The sequence below is a fragment of the Vipera ursinii genome, assembly GCF_947247035.1.
Source record: "Vipera ursinii genome assembly, chromosome: 2".
In the NCBI taxonomy this organism is placed as follows: domain Eukaryota; kingdom Metazoa; phylum Chordata; class Lepidosauria; order Squamata; family Viperidae; genus Vipera; species Vipera ursinii.
Window position 1 is genome coordinate 275488310 of NC_139513.1, and position 21028 is coordinate 275509337.

The 21028-nt window shown below is 40.8% G+C and overlaps 1 protein-coding gene across 2 annotated transcripts in view; it reads right to left on the reverse strand.

Moving 5' to 3' along the window:
* EGFLAM (EGF like, fibronectin type III and laminin G domains) overlaps window positions 1-8729 on the reverse strand; it is a 97531-nt gene extending 88802 nt beyond the window's left edge. For both annotated transcript variants that reach the window (XM_083351025.1, XM_083351026.1), the window contains exon 1: window positions 8400-8729. In XM_083351025.1, coding sequence (XP_083207151.1) covers window positions 8400-8511 — 112 coding nt within the window. In that variant the 5' untranslated portion in view covers window positions 8512-8729. The remainder of the gene's footprint in view (window positions 1-8399) is intronic.
* Between the last annotated feature and the right edge of the window lie 12299 nt (window positions 8730-21028).

Below are 21028 nucleotides of genomic sequence, written 5' to 3' on the forward strand. Positions count from 1 at the left end.
TGCTGCAAAAATCAGAATGACCACTAGAAGGCAGACAAAAACTTTTAACTTTTTGTTGTTAGTCCTTTGGAAGATGGCCAGTTATGGTAAGATATGTCTCTCAAGATAGAAACTGAGCCACAGAATCAGCCACAGCTGATAAAAAACACATTTTGTCATTTATTCATTTGCCTTCCTGACCAGAAACAGCTGGTGGTCATTTAATTCAAATACATATGTCCATCATAATTATCTTAGAATTTATTGGCAGCTACTGAGCTAAACTGGGATCACTTAGATAGATCCTTGAGGTCAGGCCAACAAAATTAGCCATCTGTCTAATAAAAGCTTTAATCTCTGTCCATTCTTAAGCATTATATCCCCAACTGTGCTGTCTGTAGCAACAGTAACTTATCAAAAATAAAATCCAGGTGTTACTCTGAAAACTGTATTCTGACCAAATGAAATAATCTGACATTTGCAAGGGACAAGTTTTAATACACTGGATCATCTAAATTATGACGAGTTCAATTAATAAACTCTCCAAATGAACAAAGCATCTAACCCTGTTCCTCTGTAAAATATTTCCTCTGGAATAATTCCATAGCCTTTAACTGGAACCACAATTTTCTTACTTCATATATAATTATTATTATTATTATTATTATTATTATTATTATTATTATTATTATTATTATTTAATTTGTATACCGCCCTTCTCCCGAAGGACTCAGGGCGGTGAACAGGGCAATACATAATAAAAACCAGGATACAAAAATTAAAAAGTAATTAACTACAATGCCCGTAATAAATTAATATATATTAAAAGTTAAAACTGATTATAAAACCCAGCCCCAACCCATCAGACCAGGCCAGCTTATTCAAAAAGAAAAGTTTTGAGATCACGCCGAAAGGAGCGAAGGTCGGGGGCCGTTCGGAGCTCAACCGGCAAGCGGTTCCAAAGGTCTGGCGCACCCACAGAGAACACCCTCCCCCTGGGGGCCACCAATCGACATTCCTTGATCGGAGGCACCCTGAGGAGGCCCTCTCTGTGGGAGCGCACTGGACGGAGGGAAGTTGACGCCAGCCGCAGGTGTTGCCGTAGGTAATCCGGACCCATGCCATGTAGGGCTTTGTAAGTCATCACTAACACCTTGAACCTCACCCGGAGAGCAACCGGCAGCCAATGCAGCTCGCGGAGCAAAGGTGCAGCATGGGAGTATCGGGAAGCTCCCAGCACAACTCGCGCGGCTGCATTCTGCACCAGTTGGAGTCTCCGAGTGGACTTCAAGGGCAACCCCATGTAGAGAGCATTACAGTAGTCTAGACGAGAAGTCACGAGCGCATGAGTGACTGTACACAAGGCATCCTGGTCTAGATAGGGTCGCAACTGGTGCACCAGGCGAACCTGGGCAAAGGCCCCCCTAGTCACAGCTCCAATATGCTCTTCTAAAGAGAGTTGTGAATCTAGAAGGACCCCCAAGTTGCGCACCCTATCTACGGGGGGTAATAGCTCACCCCCCATGGCCAGAGATGGAATAATCGGAATTTCCCGGGATGCCGGCACGAACAGCCACTCAGTCTTGTCAGGGTTGAGTCGAAGCCTGTTCTTCCCCATCCAGACCCGGACCGCCTCCAGGCAACGGGACATCACATCGAGGGCATCACTGGGGTGGTTTGGGGTCGAAATAAAAAGCTGGGTATCATCAGCGTAATCTGGTGGTGATGCTGTCTATCCCTCATTTTTCTAGCTTACAAAAAAGTAGGTTGTGGTCTGCTTTATCAAATGCTTTAAAGGTAAAGGTAAAGGTTCCCCCGCACATGCATGCTAGTCGTTTCTGACTCTAGGGGCCGGTGCTCATCTCCGTTTCAAACCCACTGAACTCTAAGTATACTACGTCTACAGCATTTCAGCTTGCAATTGCTTTATTGTCCAGTGTTATGCAAACATAGGAAATTGAATTTACTCTATAAACCACTCTTCTGTTAAACCTGGGTTTGCATGTTGAACTGGCACCACCCACATTAGTTTTCAATCTCCTATTTGGATACATAAAAGCCAAGAAGACAAGGGAGAGACCAGCACTCATCCTGATTTCTTTTCTCAATAGGAATATTTCAGCTTAGTTCTTAGGAAAAGCGTTTGCTACAACCAGGAATTTTTAAAAGGTGCATGTCTAGGTATTACACTGACATTTCATCTTGCCTACCACCATTCCTTATGTAGTCACTGAAGAGAGAACAATGTGCCCCATATCTAAAAAATGCTATTCACCCAAATTAGAGAATGATTCATTCTTCTTCACTATCGTGAAACATTAATGCACAATCATCGGGTTTGCACATTTGACTATAGCTTGTTGAACATGCCACAATAGCCTTGTTCATATCTTAATTTTGTAAACCACAGTAGCTGAATGAAGTGCATCAGAAACTTTTAATGTATTCTCTGCTGGTAGAGAACAGTTTGAGAACAGATACAAAAAGAAACGTTGATGACCTCTCATTTGGTATATAAATCTAAACTCATAATCAATGTGCATTTTAGAACTCCTTAGCCCCCATACATTTAAGTTTAGTTTGCAAAAGTATGCCAGTAATTTTGCCCCTTGCATTATGACTTAAAATAGTGAGTGTTCCCACTGCCATTTTGGACTCTGCATTTTCTATACAGATTTATTCTGGAAAAGCAGCCAGTGGGGAGGGGGGCAGGAGGAGAACTATACAAAATACAAAGATCATTTTAATCACTTCCTCAAACATTTCAGTATCAAGACTCTAATGTTGCCCTTGATACTTATGCAAAAACCTCAGTGACGTAAGGGGGATTCAGCTTCAGATCAAATATAGCAAAAGACTCTGAGGGGCTTTTATGCACTTTTAAGTGCCCTCTTTCAGAACCTTGGTCTTCACAAAACCACCATTTCATGAAAGGCCCATCATTACTTTTCAATAGAATTGCTGCCTGACTCCTTCCGTCTGCTACCATTCATGAGCATGAAAAATCTCCATTGTTTAAAATCCCAGCTGCTCCCAATCCTGCACTCATCAAGACATGTGCCACTGGGCACTTAGACCAAAGTGCCTGCATGCCTTCCAAACTGAAGGTTCATAATGATCACACTGGCTTATATACAAGTGATTGATTGATTATTGCGGCATCAAGTCATTTTTTACTCCTAGTGACCACATGGATAGATTTTTGACCATCATAAAAAAATGTGTTGAGCTTTCCTGTGTTCATGTGACTTACATTCTATGCTCCTATTGTAATTCTATCTTTGCATCTTCTGATGTTTTCCTGGTACGGCAACATCAGCAAATAGATATCCTGAAGGGTTTAATCTAGCCGCATCATAAACAACATTAGTATTCCAAAAGATCCTCAGCTCTTCCCCAGTAGCATGTTGAATGGCCTCCAGCCTAAGGGGCCCATTCTTGAGCATTTCTATCCATGTGGATAAATATACAGAAGTGGTTTATCATTGCTTTCTTCTGAGTAGTATAAATTGATGCCTTTGCCACTGTCACTAAAGTCATCACCTTACTATATTTCTGTTTCCCAATATAGGTGCCTATTTGCTTTACATGGGCATCTGGGATGACTGCCACACGTATATGTCTGGGAATATATACTTTTGGCATACTGTATACTCTCAACATTCTTCACTCATCCCTCCCAGGAGTAGCCACCATCATAAGGCAGCATAGCAGGACTTGTGGAGATAGATACAAGTACTGAGACTTGTTTAAGACCTGCCTATGTAAATACACTTTTCTTGTTACAATTGTACAGCTATTATGATGTACAGAAGAATTCTTTGAGAAGATGCCCAGATCTATTTTTCTGGCATGGAGGTTAGGGTCCTCTCCTCAAGTGGAAAGGAATTCAGTGTTTGGTCTCCCATCTCTCAGGATTTTTTTTAATACAAAGCTACATTCCTTTCACTGTGCTTTTAATTGTTAATTTGTTTTAATATTAATTTAAGTGTTCATAATTTATGTTAACTTTTCATACCAATTCTATTTTTTCAGTGTGGAAAAGTATCTTCAGAGAAAAGTATCTTAAAGAGAACTCGGGACACATATCACCTTTTTTAAAAAAATGTTATAAGGCCTTTTCCAATTCAATGCATTGAAATAGTAGTACTCAGAATTCCCATATTCAGTCTTCCAATTTCTAAAAGATGGATTGAATCTGACTCACCCTGCCTCAGCCCACAAGAAGATGCATGTGAAATAATATGGGAAGCTATGCTTCTGGATAACAAAAATGCATGTTTGCTTGCTTCCCTAACTGCTAACTAGACTCATCCCAGATTAAGGTCCAGGCTTCAAGACAAAACAGCAGTCCTTAAAAATAAGCAAATAACAAACACATTAAACCTATCCAAAGGATTGCAATCATTACTCCAAATGGAGTCCCCATCCATCTACAAGCTGTATGTGTTATTTATTGATTCCTTCAATTGTGTTTTGATTCTTGGCAATTACAAAGACAAGTCCACACGGTTTTCTTGGTGACCTTTTTCAAAACAGATCTGCCATTATCTTCTAGGACTGAAATGGAATAGCTGGCCCAAAGTCATCCAGCTGTTTTTGTGTTTAAAGCAGGACTAGAACTCATAATCTCCTGGGTTCTACTCCCACATCTTTTACCGCTGTAACAAACCCCAGACTTATTTTCCTATGGAAAACAGGATGCATGAGTGTTCTTGTCATGATCAGGTAATTGAATGCTTTATTCCTATAGAGCAACATTCCACCCAATTCTTTCCATATAGGGAGAATGCATGTACTCAGTGACCACACAAAGAGAGCTATGAAGCCATGTGTGTTTGGTGTGCCTTAGAATGGAATGCAAATGATATTTTAAAAAATAATAATGATTGCAGAATTTTTCTGCACAATAATGTCCATGGATGGACATATAGATCCTTCCAACACATTCTGGATGTTATATGTAGTTGCCCAATACTGTGGGCAACCCCACCCATTGGTTGACACTGTCCTCCAGCATCCATATTATAAGTACCTTCTTTCAGCACAGGGTTCATTTAAAACTCCCTTCTGTTTTCTTAATCTGAGCCTGCAGTCCCAGTTTTACCGTAAGGTGCTTAAAGATTCCCTCACTTTGTGGGATTTCAGGAGATTGAATCAATGAATGAAGGGTAGAATAGGATTGCATCTAACAAATGTACATGCTGAAATTCAAAAGCCACCCCACCCCACCCCCTTGTCAGTCACTTGTTTGATAGAAGCAACAAGACTGCAAAACTTTGTAGTAGTGGAAAAAAATAGCTCTTCCGCATTTAGAGCATGGTCATAACCAGACTAAGATCCCATCTCTTCCTCACTCAAATCACATGAACTTTCCTTTTAGGAACTATAAAGAAATATCATTGCTTGCGACTACTTTTAAGAAAACTCAGGTACTCTCTTGGGCTTCACAAATATTACTTCTTCACTCTCCTCTCATACCTATTTCCATGTCAAACAACAAATCCACTTTACTTTGCGGAAAATAAACAAACCAAAGCTTGCCATATTGAACAACACTAAAAGATAAAGTCAAGTGCATGTTGAGTCACCGGAGAACATTAACCATCAATTAGCACCTCCAAGTATTGTCCAAAAGCTTGAATGCCACTGCAGGGTTTAAACATAAATGAAAATTATTGGTCAGTGGTTTAACATTTCCAAACATGACTTACAGTAGTTTGCATTTCACAAGGAATAGTACAATTAAATTATGGGGGAAATATTTTTATGTTTAGCAGTTTCTAAAAAGTATAACACAAATTTTAAAAGAATGTATTGTGATCTGGGAAATTATATCATACCTATTCTGGGTAAATTGATGGAAGACATTGTTAAATATTTTAAAAATCTAGAATATTGAAAGCCAAATATCACTGAGGAAGGGTCAACACAGGTCTTACAAAGGTACATCCGGTTTTATTAACAGCTTTCTTGAAGGAAGAGTCTGCTGTTTGGCCTTCCTTCCTTTTGGAAGTCCTTCATTAGCTTTCACAGATCCCTCCCTTAAGAATTGCTTATGGGTATTTAAAGTATTTTTCATATGCAAGACTGACCTAAAGAAAAGGAAGAAAAGTGAATGAAAGACATGTTATTGGGGAGGGGGGACTATTTTGAGCCAGTATTGACTCTTGTCAACTACCTGGACAAATCTCTGGTTTTTTTGGCAAGATTTTTCTGAAGTTTTTGCCATTGTCTCCTTCCTAGGAGTGAGAAAAAGTGACTTTACTACTACACCAAACTGGTTCCCATGATAACCAAGCACAATTACTGTTTATATATAATGGTGTTATATATTCATTCACTCTGAATGAAGCTAATTCCAAAACAGAGATGCAGAACCTGTAGCCTTCCAAATATTACTGTCATGGTTCCAACAGATGAAACTGTTCAAAAGAACTTCGAGGCATTGTTTACCTTAAAGAATCCATTATTCAAAAAACAAAGTATTGGCACTACATAGTTGAAACCAAAAACTAAATTCTCCTCCCCTGGATACAAAGTAACAAAGCACAATTCCCTCCTCCAATAAACAGTCATAAATCACATTCCTCAATTAGCTTGAAGCAAGGGCTTTCTCCCCAGCTCTCCAGCCAGCCAAAACTCTATCAACACTGGGCCCAATGACCTTGGGTTCCCAAGGCTGAGTTATTATTGTTATGACTAGCTGGACTCTCATCCACATTCCCCCTCCCAGCATCAACCAACTCTAAAAACAATAGAGGAAAATGGCTGCATTTCCATCTGTTGTCAAAGCAAGAATATCCGATGTTAGCAGCATTGACAATTACTGAACACAACTTCCATAACTCTTGACTAGTGATCATGGTGGCTGATATGCACTGGTTCCCAACTCCTGCCTTGCATGGAATGAATGAGGGGCAATGCAGATTTGAGCTGGATGATCTGGTTTTCCAGCATCAACCTGTCTGGTCACTAGGTACGGTGCAGGGGAAAATAGAGTTTGTTTGGGAGCAGTGAGACAGTATACAAACAGATCCCTTTCTCACTCATGCTAGATGCACATTGGGAGATTTTGCACATTTCTTTCAATATATGCAGGTTGTCTAGAACCTAACTTGGCTGAGTGAATAAGGCAGATTTGCACAACTCTCTCTTTTGGGAAGGTGTCTTTCCCACTTGATCCAAAGATACTGGTTTTGAAGTGTAGGCCTGCATACACTATTTTGTTCACACTGCACTGCTTGAATGTAAAGATCAGCTTCTGTCAAGAAAGTCTTTTGCTGGAATTAATGGGGTTACAGGGGTGAATGATTCTAGTTTACTATTTTAGAATTCAGATTGCAATAACATCCCTGCAAACAGTCTTTTCCAATCTTGGTTTTTACAAATAGATATTTTGCAGTAATTCAGAAAGACTGACCTTTTTTCCAGCATGAGGAGACACTGATGGGTAAATTAACACTTGTTGAATTTCTGCTTTCAAAGCCCAGGGAGAGAAACACATGTCTTTTTAACTCTTCCCACCCCCTAAAAAACAGTCAAATTACTTTGGAGGCAGTCTGATTTTTCCCCCTTTTCTCTCAAAGAATCGAGGATCAATTTACCCCAGTGCTTGGATCAATCCTAAACACCACAAAACATATATGTTCACGGAAGCCCTTTGGGTTGTTAAAAAAAAAAGTCATCAGAGTTAAAACTAGAGATGTAGTCTTGAGGCAAATGTCAGAAGCTTCCCTAGAAGTGGCATCTCTAAGCAATGTGTCTGGACTCTTTAATTGGCTTTGTACATAATGAACCCTGGCTGGTGTCCACCACAGGGGCGGGGAGGTGGGAGAAGAAAGCAAAGCAAAACAAAACTCCTCCAATTGTGCCTGGCGTAACAGGAAACTAGCAGCCATTCTGTCAATATGGATTAAATAAATCTTGTTTTCAAAAAGCTTCTCCCCTTTTTAAGCATTCTCTCCTTCTCCTCCTCCGCCCCCGTGTCTTTTTTCCCCCCTCTTTCCTAGCGTCCAGTAATTGAGATCACATGGAATCGGCTCCAGCGGATTTCAGTAGCCGCTGAGATTTTACCCAGCAGGAAATATATAGTAGCGGAGGTGTGCAAGGATAACGGATGGAAGAAGCGAGGCTCGGGTAAACGCCAGGGCGTCCTTCCACGCGCGTGTGAGAGTGTGTGTGTGTGTGTGTGTGTGTTTGCACACACACACACACGCAAACGCTGCTTGAAGGAAAGCTTTTATTTTGCCCTTCCTTTTTTCCCAACCACTTGCGGCTCCTTTGCTCTTCCACCGGCCCGAGGAAGGCCAGCTGCTATACACACAAACACACACACACACACACACACTTTCCATCGGGCACTTTCAGGGGACACGCAGCCCGAGTTTTGTTAAGGCATCCCATCTTCCGTCTCTTACCTTGTCGCCGCGGGATATTTCTCCGGTTGGCAGCGAGAGGTCCGACGCAACAAACCAAGACAAGGAGCACCAGGCGGGGGCAGCTGCGACCACCTCGGTTGTTTAAACCCATTTTCTTTTCTTTTCTTTTTTTTTCTTTCTTTTTTGGCTCAGGTCGGACGGCCCTCTCGAGCCTTCCCCCAAATATTGTTTGAATCAAAGTTTGGGCAAGTTGACTTGAAAGCGTGTTAAAGGTTGGATCTGCAATCCGAGGCGACGCCACTAAATATTTTTTTTAAAAAAAAATATATATATAGATATATATAGATATATATAAGGATGATCTGGGAGGAGTTTCCAAGTGGGGAAAAGGGGGAAACGAGAAGAGAGCCCGCCGCGCGCAAGTCCCGAGTCCGCAGAAGCCAGACGGCGCTAAGGGAAGCCGACGCGGGCTAAGCAGAAGGTTTCCACACACGCAAACGGGGCGGAGACTGCCTTTGGATGGGATTTAGGCGAAGCTCCCGTAATGAAATGGCGCGCGCGGCGATTAGGAGAAAAAACCGGCGCCCTTCTAATCGAGAAGGAAAGAGCCGGCAGGACGCCCCGTCTCCCCTGCGGCGCGATCGACGGACGCCCTCCTGAGGAAATGCTGGGACTGCGCGTCGTTGGCAAGGCGGCGAGCAGGTCTCCGCGCGCCGGAGCGCAAAGCGCAAAAGCGCGGGCTGAGCGCGCGAACCCCAGGGTGGGACGAAGCTCCTTTGAGTAACGCGCTCTTCCGATCCCGAGGGCTTTTCTGCCCCTTCCCTCCGCTCTCGGCCGCTCGTCCGGTTTTCTCTCCTTCGCCTAAATGGCAAGTGGCCCGGTTTGAACGCTTCAGACGTGCAATCGCCTCTTTAGAAGCCCTCTGGATTTTTCCCTTGAAACTTTCCCGTTACGGATTGCCATTTTCAAATGCCTTTCGCGCTAGCCTTTCCTAATCCTTGTTTAGCAACTTTTTTTTTTCTTCTTCTTCTAAGGCAGCGTTTCCCAACCTTAGGAACTTGAAGATGCGTGGACTTCAACTCCCAGAGTTCCCCAGCCAGCATAGCTATGCTGGCTGGGGAATTCTGGGAGTTGAAGTCCACGCATCTTCAAGTTCCTAAGGTTGGGAAACGCTGTTCTAAGGGACCTGGGGAAGGTTTATCTTCGGAAGGAATAACCCTCTACCTGGAATCGGTGGCAAATAGATTTTGATCAGTATCCTATCTTGATTGTTATCACGTTCTGTTTTAGTTTCCCCTAGCAAAGTAGTGATTTTTTTTTCAGGTGACACATACTTTATCTAAAAAATATGCTTATTATATGCGAGGGCTTACATTATTTCTATAACAAGCAGAAAAAACAAACACTAGTTCAAATGTGGTTTATGCATTCAGAAATTCCAAAGACCGATATTTTTTTTTGTTCTTGAGTGAAAAAACAAAAATCCTTAATTTTAGCTTACTCTGACCAATGAATCAGACTACATAATATAGATGCCTTATGGAGGAGACCTATCTTCCAACTAGATAGGTTTATTTAAACTAAGGGGCATCAAACAACCTTGCTTGAAAGTAGCTTATTGCTCTGTGTATGGAACGGAAGTTGTGTAATTTTTATTAAGAACTTCCAAACTCATGCAACAAAACCAGTTCACTTCCCAGAGGACACTATTAGAAACATGAGTTTGCAACTAGTCTACATTTGTATCTCTACAGAAGATCTGATATATTTCCAGTAAAAAAAAAATGCACCATCAGTCCCCATCTCCCCTGGGTTTAATTTGAGGCCTGATCTGTCAAAGCAGCAGAAAGGTCCTTGTAGACCCCATGAGACATAAGCACATTTTACTTTCCTGAAAAGGATCTGCAGGTAGATGCCTAACGTGACAAAATGTAAACAAGGCAAACAAATTTCTGACTAATGGAAAGGATTTTATTCTTTTATTTATTCTTCTCTAGGACAGAATTTTTAAAAGTTGTAGCTCATGACAAATAATAATAATAATAATAATAATAATAATAATAATAATAATAATAATAATAATAATAATAATAATAAAGGTTATCTAGCCCAACCCCCTGCTCAGACAGGAAACTCTATACCATTTCGGACAAATGGCTGTCCAGTCTTTTCTTAAAAACTTCCAGTGTTGGAGCATTCACTGCTTCTGGAGGCAGGTTGTTCCACTAGTTAATTGTTCTAACTGTCAGGAAGTTTCTCCTTAGTTCTAGGTTGCTTCTCTCCTTGACTAGTTTCCATCCGTTGCTTCTTGTCGTGCCCTCAGGTGCTTTGGAAAATAGCTTGACTCCCTCTTCTTTGTGGCAGCCCCTGAGATCACGAACACTGCTATTATGTCCCCTCTCATCCTTCTCTTCATTAAACTGTTGTTGTTGTTAGTTGCGAAGTCGTGTCCGACCCATCGCGACCCTATGGACAATGTTCCTCCAGGCCTTCCTGTCCTCTACCATCTTCTGGAGTCCATTTAAGCTCACACCTACTGCTTCAGTGACTCCATCCAGCCACCTCATTCTCTGCCGTCCCCTTCTTCTCTTGCCCTCAATCTTTCCCAGCATTAGGCTCTTCTCCAGTGAATCCTTCCTTCTCATTAGGTGGCCAAAGTATTTGAGTTTTAGCTTCAGGATCTGGCCTTCTAAAGAGCAGTCAGGATTGATCTCCTCTAGGACTGACCGGTTTCATCGCCTTGCAGTCCAAGGGACTCGCAGGAGTCTTCTCCAGCACCATAGTTCAAATGCTTCAATTCTTTGGCGCTCAGCCTTTCTTATGGTCCAGCTTTCACTGCCATACACTGCAACTGGAAAGACCATCGCCTTGACTATACGCACTTTTGTTGACAGGGTGATGTCTCTGCTTTTTATTGAAAAGTTTTAAAATACAATTTTCCTTTAAAAAACCCCCTTCCCCCTCCCTCCTCCCCCCCCTACCTCCCCCCCTCCCCCCCTCCCCCCCCCGACTTCCCAGAGCTGAATACAAGGTATATATATAAAAAGAAAAAAAAGAAAGGCAAACATAAGCAACCATGTACTAACAACTATAAATTCTAAAATCCATCACTCTCTAGCTTATATAGGATAAAACAAACCTTGGCAATATTAAATATATATAAAAAACTAAAATAAAAAAGAAACACTATCTAGCTTATATAGAATAAAACAAACCTTAATAATATTAAATATACATTAAAAACAAGAAAAAAACCCCAAAATAGAAAGAGAAAAAAAAACAGAAAAAAAGGAAAAAAGAATTATTCAAATACTATATAATACTTCTCAACCTATACTTGTCCTAAATAGACTCCATCCATTTTGTCCATTCCATGATATAACGTTCTTACAAATAATCTTCTCCAGCACCATAGCTCAAAGGCCTCAATTCTTTGGCGCTCGGCCTTTCTTATGGTCCACCTTTCACTGCCATACATTGCAACTGGGAAGACCATAGCCTTGACTATATGCACTTTTGTTGACAGGGTGATATCTCTGCTTTTTAGTGTGCTGTCTAGATTTGCCATGGCTTTCCTCCCAAGGAGCAAGCGTCTTTTAATTTCTTGGCTACAGTCCCCATCTGCAGTGATCTTGGAGCCGAGGAAAATGAAATCTGTCACTACCTCCATTTCTTCCCCATCTATTTGCCAAGAATTGAGAGGGCTGGATGCCATGATCTTGGTTTTCTTAATGTTTAGTTTCAACCCAAGTTTTGCACTCTCCTTCTTCACTCGCAACAAGAGGCTCTTTAGTTCCTCTTCACTTTCTGCCATTAAAGTGGTATCATCTGCATATCTTAGGTTGTTGATGTTTCTTCCGGCAATCTTAATTCCAACTTTTGATTCATCTAGCCCTGCCTTTCTCATGATGTGCTCTGCATATAAGTTAAAAAGGCAAGGCGACAGTATACAGCCTTGTCGGACTCCTTTCCCAACTTTGAACTAATCAGTGGTTCCATGTCCAGTTCTCACTGTTGCTTCTTGGCCCGCATATAGGTTTCTCAAGAGACAAATAAGATGGTCTGGTATGCCCATCTCTTTAAGGACTTGCCACAGTTTGTTATGATCCACACAATCAAAGGCTTTAGCATAGTCAATGAAGCAGAAGTAGATGTTTTTCTGGAACTCTCTAGCTTTCTCCATGATCCAGCGTATGTTAGCAATTTGATCTCTTGTTCCTCTGCCTCTTCGAAATCCTGCCTGTACTTCTGGTAGTTCTCGATCCACATACTGCTGGAGTCTAGCTTGTAGAATTTTAAGCATAACTTTACTAGCATGAGAAATGAGTGCAATGGTGCGATAGTTTGAACATTCTTTGGCACTGCCTTTCTTTGGAATTGGAATGTAAACTGATCTTTTCCAATCCTGTGGCCACTCTTGAGTTTTCCAAATTTGCTGGCAAATTGAGTGTAGCACTTTTGCTGCATCGTCTTTTAAGATTTTGAATAGCTCATCTGGAATACTGTCACCTCCACTAGCTTTGTTGTTGCTCAGCTTTTCTAAGGCCCACTTCACTTCACATTCTAGGATGTCTGGCTCGAGGTCAGTAACCACCTCATTGTGATTATCAGGGGTGTTAAGCTCATTCTTGTATAGTTCTTCTGTGTAATTTTGCCACCTCTTCTTAATCTCTTCTGCCTCTGTTAGGTCCCTGCCATTTTGGTCCTTTATCATGCCCATTTTTGCATGAAACGTTCCTTTCATCTCTCCAATTTTCTTGAAAAGATCTCTGGTCCTCCCTATTCTATTGTTTTCTTCTATTTCTTTGCACTGTTCATTTAAGAAGGCATTCTTATCTCTTCTAGCTATTCTTTGGAATTCTGCATTTAATTGGGCATATCTTTCTTTTTCTCCCTTGCCTTTCGCTTCCCTCCTTTCCTCAGCTATTTGCAAAGCTTCCTCAGACAGCCATTTTGCTTTCTTGCATTTCTTTTTCTTTGGGATGGTTTTAGTTGCTACCTCTTGTACAATGTTGCGAACCTCTGTCCATAGTTCTTCAGGCACTCTGTCTGTCAGATCTAATTCCTTAAATCTATTTGTCACCTCTACTGTATATTCAACAGGGATATGATTTAATTCATACCTGAGTGGCTTAGTGCTTTTCCCTACTTTCTTCAGTTTAAGCCTAAACTTTGCAATGAGAAGCTCATGGTCTGAGCCACAGTCAGCTCCTGGTCTTGTTTTTACTGACTGTATAGAGCTTCTCCATCTTTGGCTGCAGAGCATATAGTCAATCTGATTTCTGTGTTGACCGTCTGGTGATGTCCATGTGTAAAGCCGTCTCTTGGGTTGTTGGAAAAGAGTGTTTGCTATGACCATCGTATTCTCTTGACAAAATTCTATCAGCCTGTGCCCTGCTTCATTTTGTACTCCAAGGCCAAACTTGCCTGTTATTCCAGTTATCTTTTGGCTTCCTACTTTAGCATTCCAATCCCCCATGATGATAAGGACATCATTTTTTGGTGTTACTTCTATAAGGTGCTGTAGGGCTTCATAGAACCGGTCAATTTCATCCTCTTCAGCACTGGTGGTTGCACTGGTGGCATAGACTTGGACTACTGTGATATTGAATGGTTTGCCTTGGATTCGAACTGAGATCATTCTGTCATTTTGAGGATTGTATCCTAGTATTGCTTTTCCTACTTTTTTATTGACTATGAAGGCTACTCCATTTCTTCTGAGGGATTCTTGCCCGCAGTAGTATACCTGATGGTCATCTGAATTAAATTCACCCATTCCTGTCCATTTTAGTTCGCTGATACCTAAGATGTCGATGTTTAGTCTTGTCATCTCTTGTTTGACCACGTCCAGCTTTCCTTGATTCATGGATCTTACATTCCAGGTTCCTATGGAGAAAAAATCTTTACAGCATCGGACTTTCCTTTCACCACCAGACATATCCACAACTGAGCGTCCTTTCTGCTTTGGCCCAGTCGCTTCATTCTTTCTGGCGCTACTAGTACTAGCCCTCTGCTCTTCCCCAGTAGCATATTGGACGCCTTCCGACCTGAGGGGCTCATCTTCCAGCGTCATATCATTTTGCCTTTTGGTACTGTCCATAGGGTTTTCATGGCAAAGATACTGGAGTGGTTTGCCATTTCCTTCTCCAGTGGATCACGTTTTGTCAGAACTCTCTGCTATGACCTTTCCGTCTTGGGTGGCCCTGCACGGTATAGCTCATAGCTTCATTGAATTATGCAAGCCCCTTCGCCACGACAAGGCAGTAATCCATGAAGGGGCCATTAAACTAAACATACCCAATTCCAGCAGCCTACAATTCCCTGATCATCTTTGTTTCTCTTCTCTGTACCCTTTCTAGAGTCTCAACATCTTTTTTACATCGTGGTGACCAAAACTGGATGCAGTATTCCAAGTGTGGCCTTATCATGTCATGAAATGACATGATTCCATCCCACGTTTTTGGTGGAGGTTTAGCTGAGGCCAGAGTTTATATCCTAGAATTAGTGCATGAATTTCATTCCCAGTCAACCAGGGAACATTATAAGTAAAGGTAAAGGTTCCCCCACACATGTGTGCTACTTGTTTACAACTCTAGGGGCCGGTGCTCTTCTCCGTTTCAAAGCCGAAGAGCCAGCACTTGTCCAAGAACGTCTCCATGGTCATGTGGCTGGCATGACTATACGCCAAAGGTGCACGGAACGCTGTTACCTTCCCACTGCAGTGGTCCCTATTTTTCTACTTGCATTTTTACGTACTTCCAAACTGCTAGGTTGGCAGAAGCTGGGACGAGTAACAGGCGCTCACTCTGCTACGCGGCACTTGGGATTCGACCCACCAAACTGCCGACCTTCTGATCGACAAGCTCAGCGTCCTAACCTACCGCGTCCCTTAGGGAACATTATAGCCTGATGCTAAATTGTTCTTGCTTGAAAACAACTCCTAAGCAGCTAAAAAGGACTGAAGGAAATATACTTAGCCATGAAATAACAATAAATGAAAAGTGTTTAGTTATTCCAGTCTGTAGTAAATGTCTACAGGTGGTCTTTGACTTACAATAGTTCATTTAGTGACCGTTTGAAGTTACATCACTGAAAAAAGTGACTTATGACTGCTTTTCACACTTTTATTTGTCGCAGCATCGACATGTTTATATGATCAAAATTCAGATGATTGGCAACTGGTTCGTATTTATGATGGTTGCAGTGCCCCAGGATGATGTGATCACCTTTTGCGACCTTCTAACAAGCAAAGTCAGTGGGGAAGCCAAATTCACTTAACAACCATGCTACTAACGTAATAGCTGCAGCAATTCACTTTACAGCTGGGGCAAGGTCATAAAATGGAGCAAATTCACTTAGCAACATAAATTTTGGGTTCAATTGTGGTTGTAAGTTGAGAACTATCTGTATTTTACTTTTATTTATCATTTGTCTTACCCTTCACATAAGAAAACTTTTCACAGACTCACGAACCTACTGTGTTTCCCTGAAAACAAGACCTATCCTGAAAATAAGACCTGGCTTTATTTTTATGCATGTGTCTAATATAAGCCCTGCTCCCCCCCAAAAAATAAGCGCTAATTTGGGGGCAAGGCGCATGTATAAAAATCAAGCTATGGCAGAGGTGGAGAGATGGAGCTGCCCCATGTGCCCTGCACCTGCTTACCTTAGAACCGCTGCAGCTAGGCCTCCCACACCCCGACACCTGTCATGCCACTGCCCGAGTTCTTCTGTGGCTGCTTGCATCGGCACACCACGTGGCGCATCATGGTGTTGCCGCCACTTACACCAGCTCAATTTGTGCTACGAGCCACAGAGTCTCCTGCTGTGAGCGGCACCAGTGGTGCAATGCACCACGTGGCATGTGGCCGCAAGTGGCCACAGGACAGCTCAAGCAGCATCACAACAGGTGTTGAGGTGTGGGAGGCCTGGCTGTGGCGGTCCTAAGGTAAGCAGGTAAAACATCCCCCCAAAATAAGACCTTGTGCCTTTTTTGGAGGCATATATATATATATAAGACCGGGTCTTATTTTTGGGGAAACATGGTTTATGTCATGAAAGCACTACTTTGCATTTTTATAGATTCTGGTTTGGTTTGGTTTTTAAAGCTACCTTGTCTTCTTTACCAGTAAATTCATTCATTCTCTTGCTGGCGACTAAGTGTCTCTCTATAGTCCTGTAAACAACTTCCTCTTATATCTGAACTGTCTTACTGGTAGGTATTGGATGGACCAAGAGGCAGAGGGCCAAATCCCCCATGGACTTCATGAATGGATCACACAAAAAAAAGTTTAAGAAGCAAAAACCGGTTAGGAAACAGCAGGCTGACCAGCTACCAGTTTCTTATTTAATTGGATAAAAGAAAATGTGTTTTGGATTTCTCCTTTTCCAGAAAAGAATTTTGGAGAGATCCTCTCATGTTGGTTTGTGGTGTTCTTTCACTAATTTAACTCCCAGATGGCTGCAAGTGAGTGCATAAATGTCCTTATTTAATTGGATAAAAGAAAATGTGTTTTGGATTTCTCTTTTTCCAGAAAAGAATTTTGGAGAGATCCTCACATGCTGGTTTGTGGTGTTCTTTCACTAGTTTAACTCCCAGATGGCTGCAAGTGAGCGCATAAATGTCCTGATTGCCATCATCTACTTTTCTCATCAGTGGCAGTACCTGGGGATTAGGTTCAAATATGGTAGACACTGTTGTGATGGAAGGCCATCCCCTTGGGAATGCAGGTATGATGTTAATGCAATACAAAAGTGGCAGGGCTTGTATTGTGACACTGTTTCCCCATCTTGCTGATTTTAATTCTCCTCTCCCCCAAGTGCAGCTGTCCAGTGGCCTGCATGCTCCCTGACTTCCCGTGCTTCAATTATATCTAAAGGGAAAACTTGCCACATAGGGATTTCTGCTGGGGGGGGGACATTATTCCTATCATGTAATGGAATGTGGAAGTGATCTTGGGAGACAGGAGGAATTGCCACAGACTGGACAACCAGCATGTAAAAGATTTAACAGAATAGCAGAGTTGGAAGGGACCTTGGAGATCTTCTGGTTCAACCCTCAGCTCAGGCAGGAAACCCTTTATCATTTCAGAAAAAATGGTTGTCCAATCTCTTCTTTAAAACCTCTGGTGTTGGAGCACCCACAATTTCTGGAGGCAGGTTATTCCACTGATTAGTTGTTCTCACTGTCAGGAAATTTCTCCTTAGTTCTAGGTTGCTTCTCTCCTTGATTAGTTTCCATCTGTTGCTTCTTATTCTGCCTTCAGGTGCTTTGGAGAATAGGTTACTCAGCCCACAGGAGACAGGGCACAGGAAGTGTAATGTATTGGCCTTTTGTATATGTTGTAAGTGTTTGCTCTTGTTGCACTGCTTGCTAATTGCTTGCATTCAATTGCTAGTTCACCTGTATGTTGTAACAGTTGCTAGCTGGCCCAGACTGGTTGTCTCCAGGTGGCTAAGTAGGTCTTTGGGCGGGAAACCAATGCTTCAAACCTATTGGTCGCCGCCTATCGGCCAACCATATAAATAGCTGCACAGCAGCTCTCTTGTTGCTTCTGTTCTCTTTGATCTTCAATAAAGCATGTTGCTGTTTTGAGCTTTCCATCTCGCTCAATGCCTGCAAAGAACCGGCTACACAACAGGAAGCATTTTAGAAGGGACCCTCCCTAGTTTTCTAGAAAGAAAAGGGGAGAGAGAGGTAAATACTTCAGGCTTTCTGTTATAATGTATTTCAAAAGATACATTTTGTGTACATTGTTGTACCCTTTCCCTATACAACCTTGAAGGACTACCATACCACTGAGGAAAAGTCCTACCTTTCCATCTTCTACTCAAGGAATTTGAAGAAATCATCCAGCTTAGTTCTCTGGCCAAAATTTGATAAATGATAGTTAGATAAATAAATTTGTAGGTTTATATTCTTTTGAAAAGCCATTTCTCCTTAGCTATAAAATAAATTCAAAGAAACCTGAGTACAGCTACGTTTGGAATGCAAATACTTGTAACTGATGAAACCAATGACTCCGTTATGTTTCTTTTCCATATAAAACCTTTTTACATCTAGAAGACAGAAGACAGAAGCATGTGCTTTGCCAGTGGGTGACAACCCAGATCACAGTGTTGGTATTTAAAATAGCCTGGTTTTGTGTAGGAGTATTGGTCTTTCCAATTTTTTGTTTTCCTTTTGAATTTTTGACTTTCTGTGTTTTGGCAAGCATGTACAATTTTTACAAAAGAACTGGTATATAAATTAAATACACACTTACTGTTATACAAATCACAGACCCATCCACAAAAAAGAAACCCTCTGCAAGTATTGATTTTCCTAAGTCAATACTTTTAGGATTGAAGAGAGTAAGAAGCTTAAATTAATAGATATTCTGTCTTTAAAATCCTATAATGGGATAGTGTGCTTTTGACTGGACTGAACAGCCTCTTCCCTCCCCTTGTAAAATATACAAAAGCACAGCATAAAAATGATTGAAGGGGAGAATAGATATCAACACATTTATCCATCTGGATTCATTATGGTTTGGAAATTCTGGCAACTAATCTAGCAGTCTCTTTCTGAGAAAGACCAAGAGCAGAAGAAGACCACACTTGCCACCCTAAACACATTCTCTTGAAATATAAGTCTTGTTGAAAATGGATGTGTATGTATCTTTATGTCCAAGTAAACATGGTTAGAGAACAGAATGCAAGTGTCCTAGAGGATACTAAGTTAAGCAGATAAATGTGGTCTAATCTTCCCAGATGGTTGACGTTTATAGCAATCTTTCTAAGGATTAGTGGTGAAGAGGACAGGATGATCTGGAAAATGGGGGAAGGGAATGGCTGTCCATTGAGAAGGAAGAAGAGAGTGCTTGTCTTACCCATAAGTATAAGCAATGCCATTGAAATAAAGGAGGGAAGCAGCAAAAGTTAATTCATACAGTATAAACGCTTGAATAAAGTCCATTCCATCCTCTCACATTCAATTTCTCAAGCTTGACTTTGATTTTGTAAAGTTTGCATTAAGATTTATATGCACTTGGGTGCCCATTTATCAATGCAGGTTTGTGTGTGTGTGTGTGTGTGTGTGTGTGTGTGATTCTGCCCAGCTTTTGCAAAGAATTTAATTATAAGTGACAAAGGCCTGATGATTGCCTACTACCAAATTCCAGATTCCTAAATAATCTAATTAAAGTTATATACATATTATTTCTATATTCCCCTGTATTGTTAACTGTTAGTACGTTTAAATAAAAGGAGAAACAAGAATTTCTCAAATGCAATTCATTTTGTACATTTGCACAATTTAAATTGAATTTTAGTTAAAGTAAACATCAATGAATTTATGTAAACAGGTGAATTGTAATTTTAGAGAAATGAATTTTGAATTATATGTTTCAGTTTGTATATTGATTCAAAAATGTAAAATGGTTCATGTTTGCATTCACTTTCCTATCATACATTTATTAAAAATCCCTGAGAAATCTTAGTAATTGATATTATAAGTTTAATAAATACAAATAATGCTTTAATTAAAATTAAGCTAATTTGTCTGCCATTTCTATTCCACCATTGACCAGATATACAGAATGCAATTATCTTATAGATACAAATGTAAAATGAATCAGATTAATTAGGACCAGATTTATAGATTCCTCCAAAACAGAGTCAATTATAAAAAAAATTGTCATAATAATGCTAAACAATATCATTAAATAAAGTCTATGATTTTCTGATTAAAAAAATTAAAATAAAATGCCTTTTATGCCTTTGTGAATGAGGTGTTTAAAAAGAACATTTTCTGGAAAAGGTTTCTGGAAAATATAGCTATATTAAGGAAAATACCTTGAAATCTGGAAAATCTATCAGCAGAAGATTGCTATTAGGCAAATTTTGATATAGAACAAAAAGTTCATCAGAGAATTTATATTAAACTTGATATGATTGCAAAGTTGCATACAAAAGCCTTGTGATAGAAAGTTGCAAACCAAAACAGGGATAATACAGCTGATTTCCTAGAAATGGATCAACTGGACTGCCATACTAATACAGAATAAAAACAAGAGATTTATACATATACAGCACGCACATCCATGGGTATATACTGTAGACCAAAACATTTTGGGGATGGGAGAAAAATCTACACAAATTATTACCCCAGGAAGAACTCTTGTTAACATTTACTTTTCCTCCTGACATTTAATTTTTTACATGCCACGAGTTTTGTATATAGAGATAATTCAATCACATCGCTCCCTCCTGCCTTATTTGGAGCAGTCTGCCACTTTGAAAGAAGTAAAAAGGAAGGTGGCCCTTTAACGAGAGAATGATATTATGGCAAGTAGATCTCAGCTGGACCACCACCATAGTTTACCGAAGTTAAAATTTAATCTATAAATCTTTCAATATGTGGTTCAGGTTGAGAGTGGCAAGGCAAGAAGAAACAGTTCCCAGACTAGCTTTGGCAGTCATTGTAATTATGTCTCTACTCTCAACCTGCCCCCGCCCCCCCAAAAACCTATGTTGTGTATGCGTAGACCTTCCTGTCTACAACAAAGATTCTAATCTAGTGGAGTTGTGCCTAAATCTTATATCAAATCAAGATGAGAAGTTGAACCAAGGATTAAGTGTCTGCAGATTGGTGATTTACTGCCAAGACTTGGTATGAAGCTTGACAG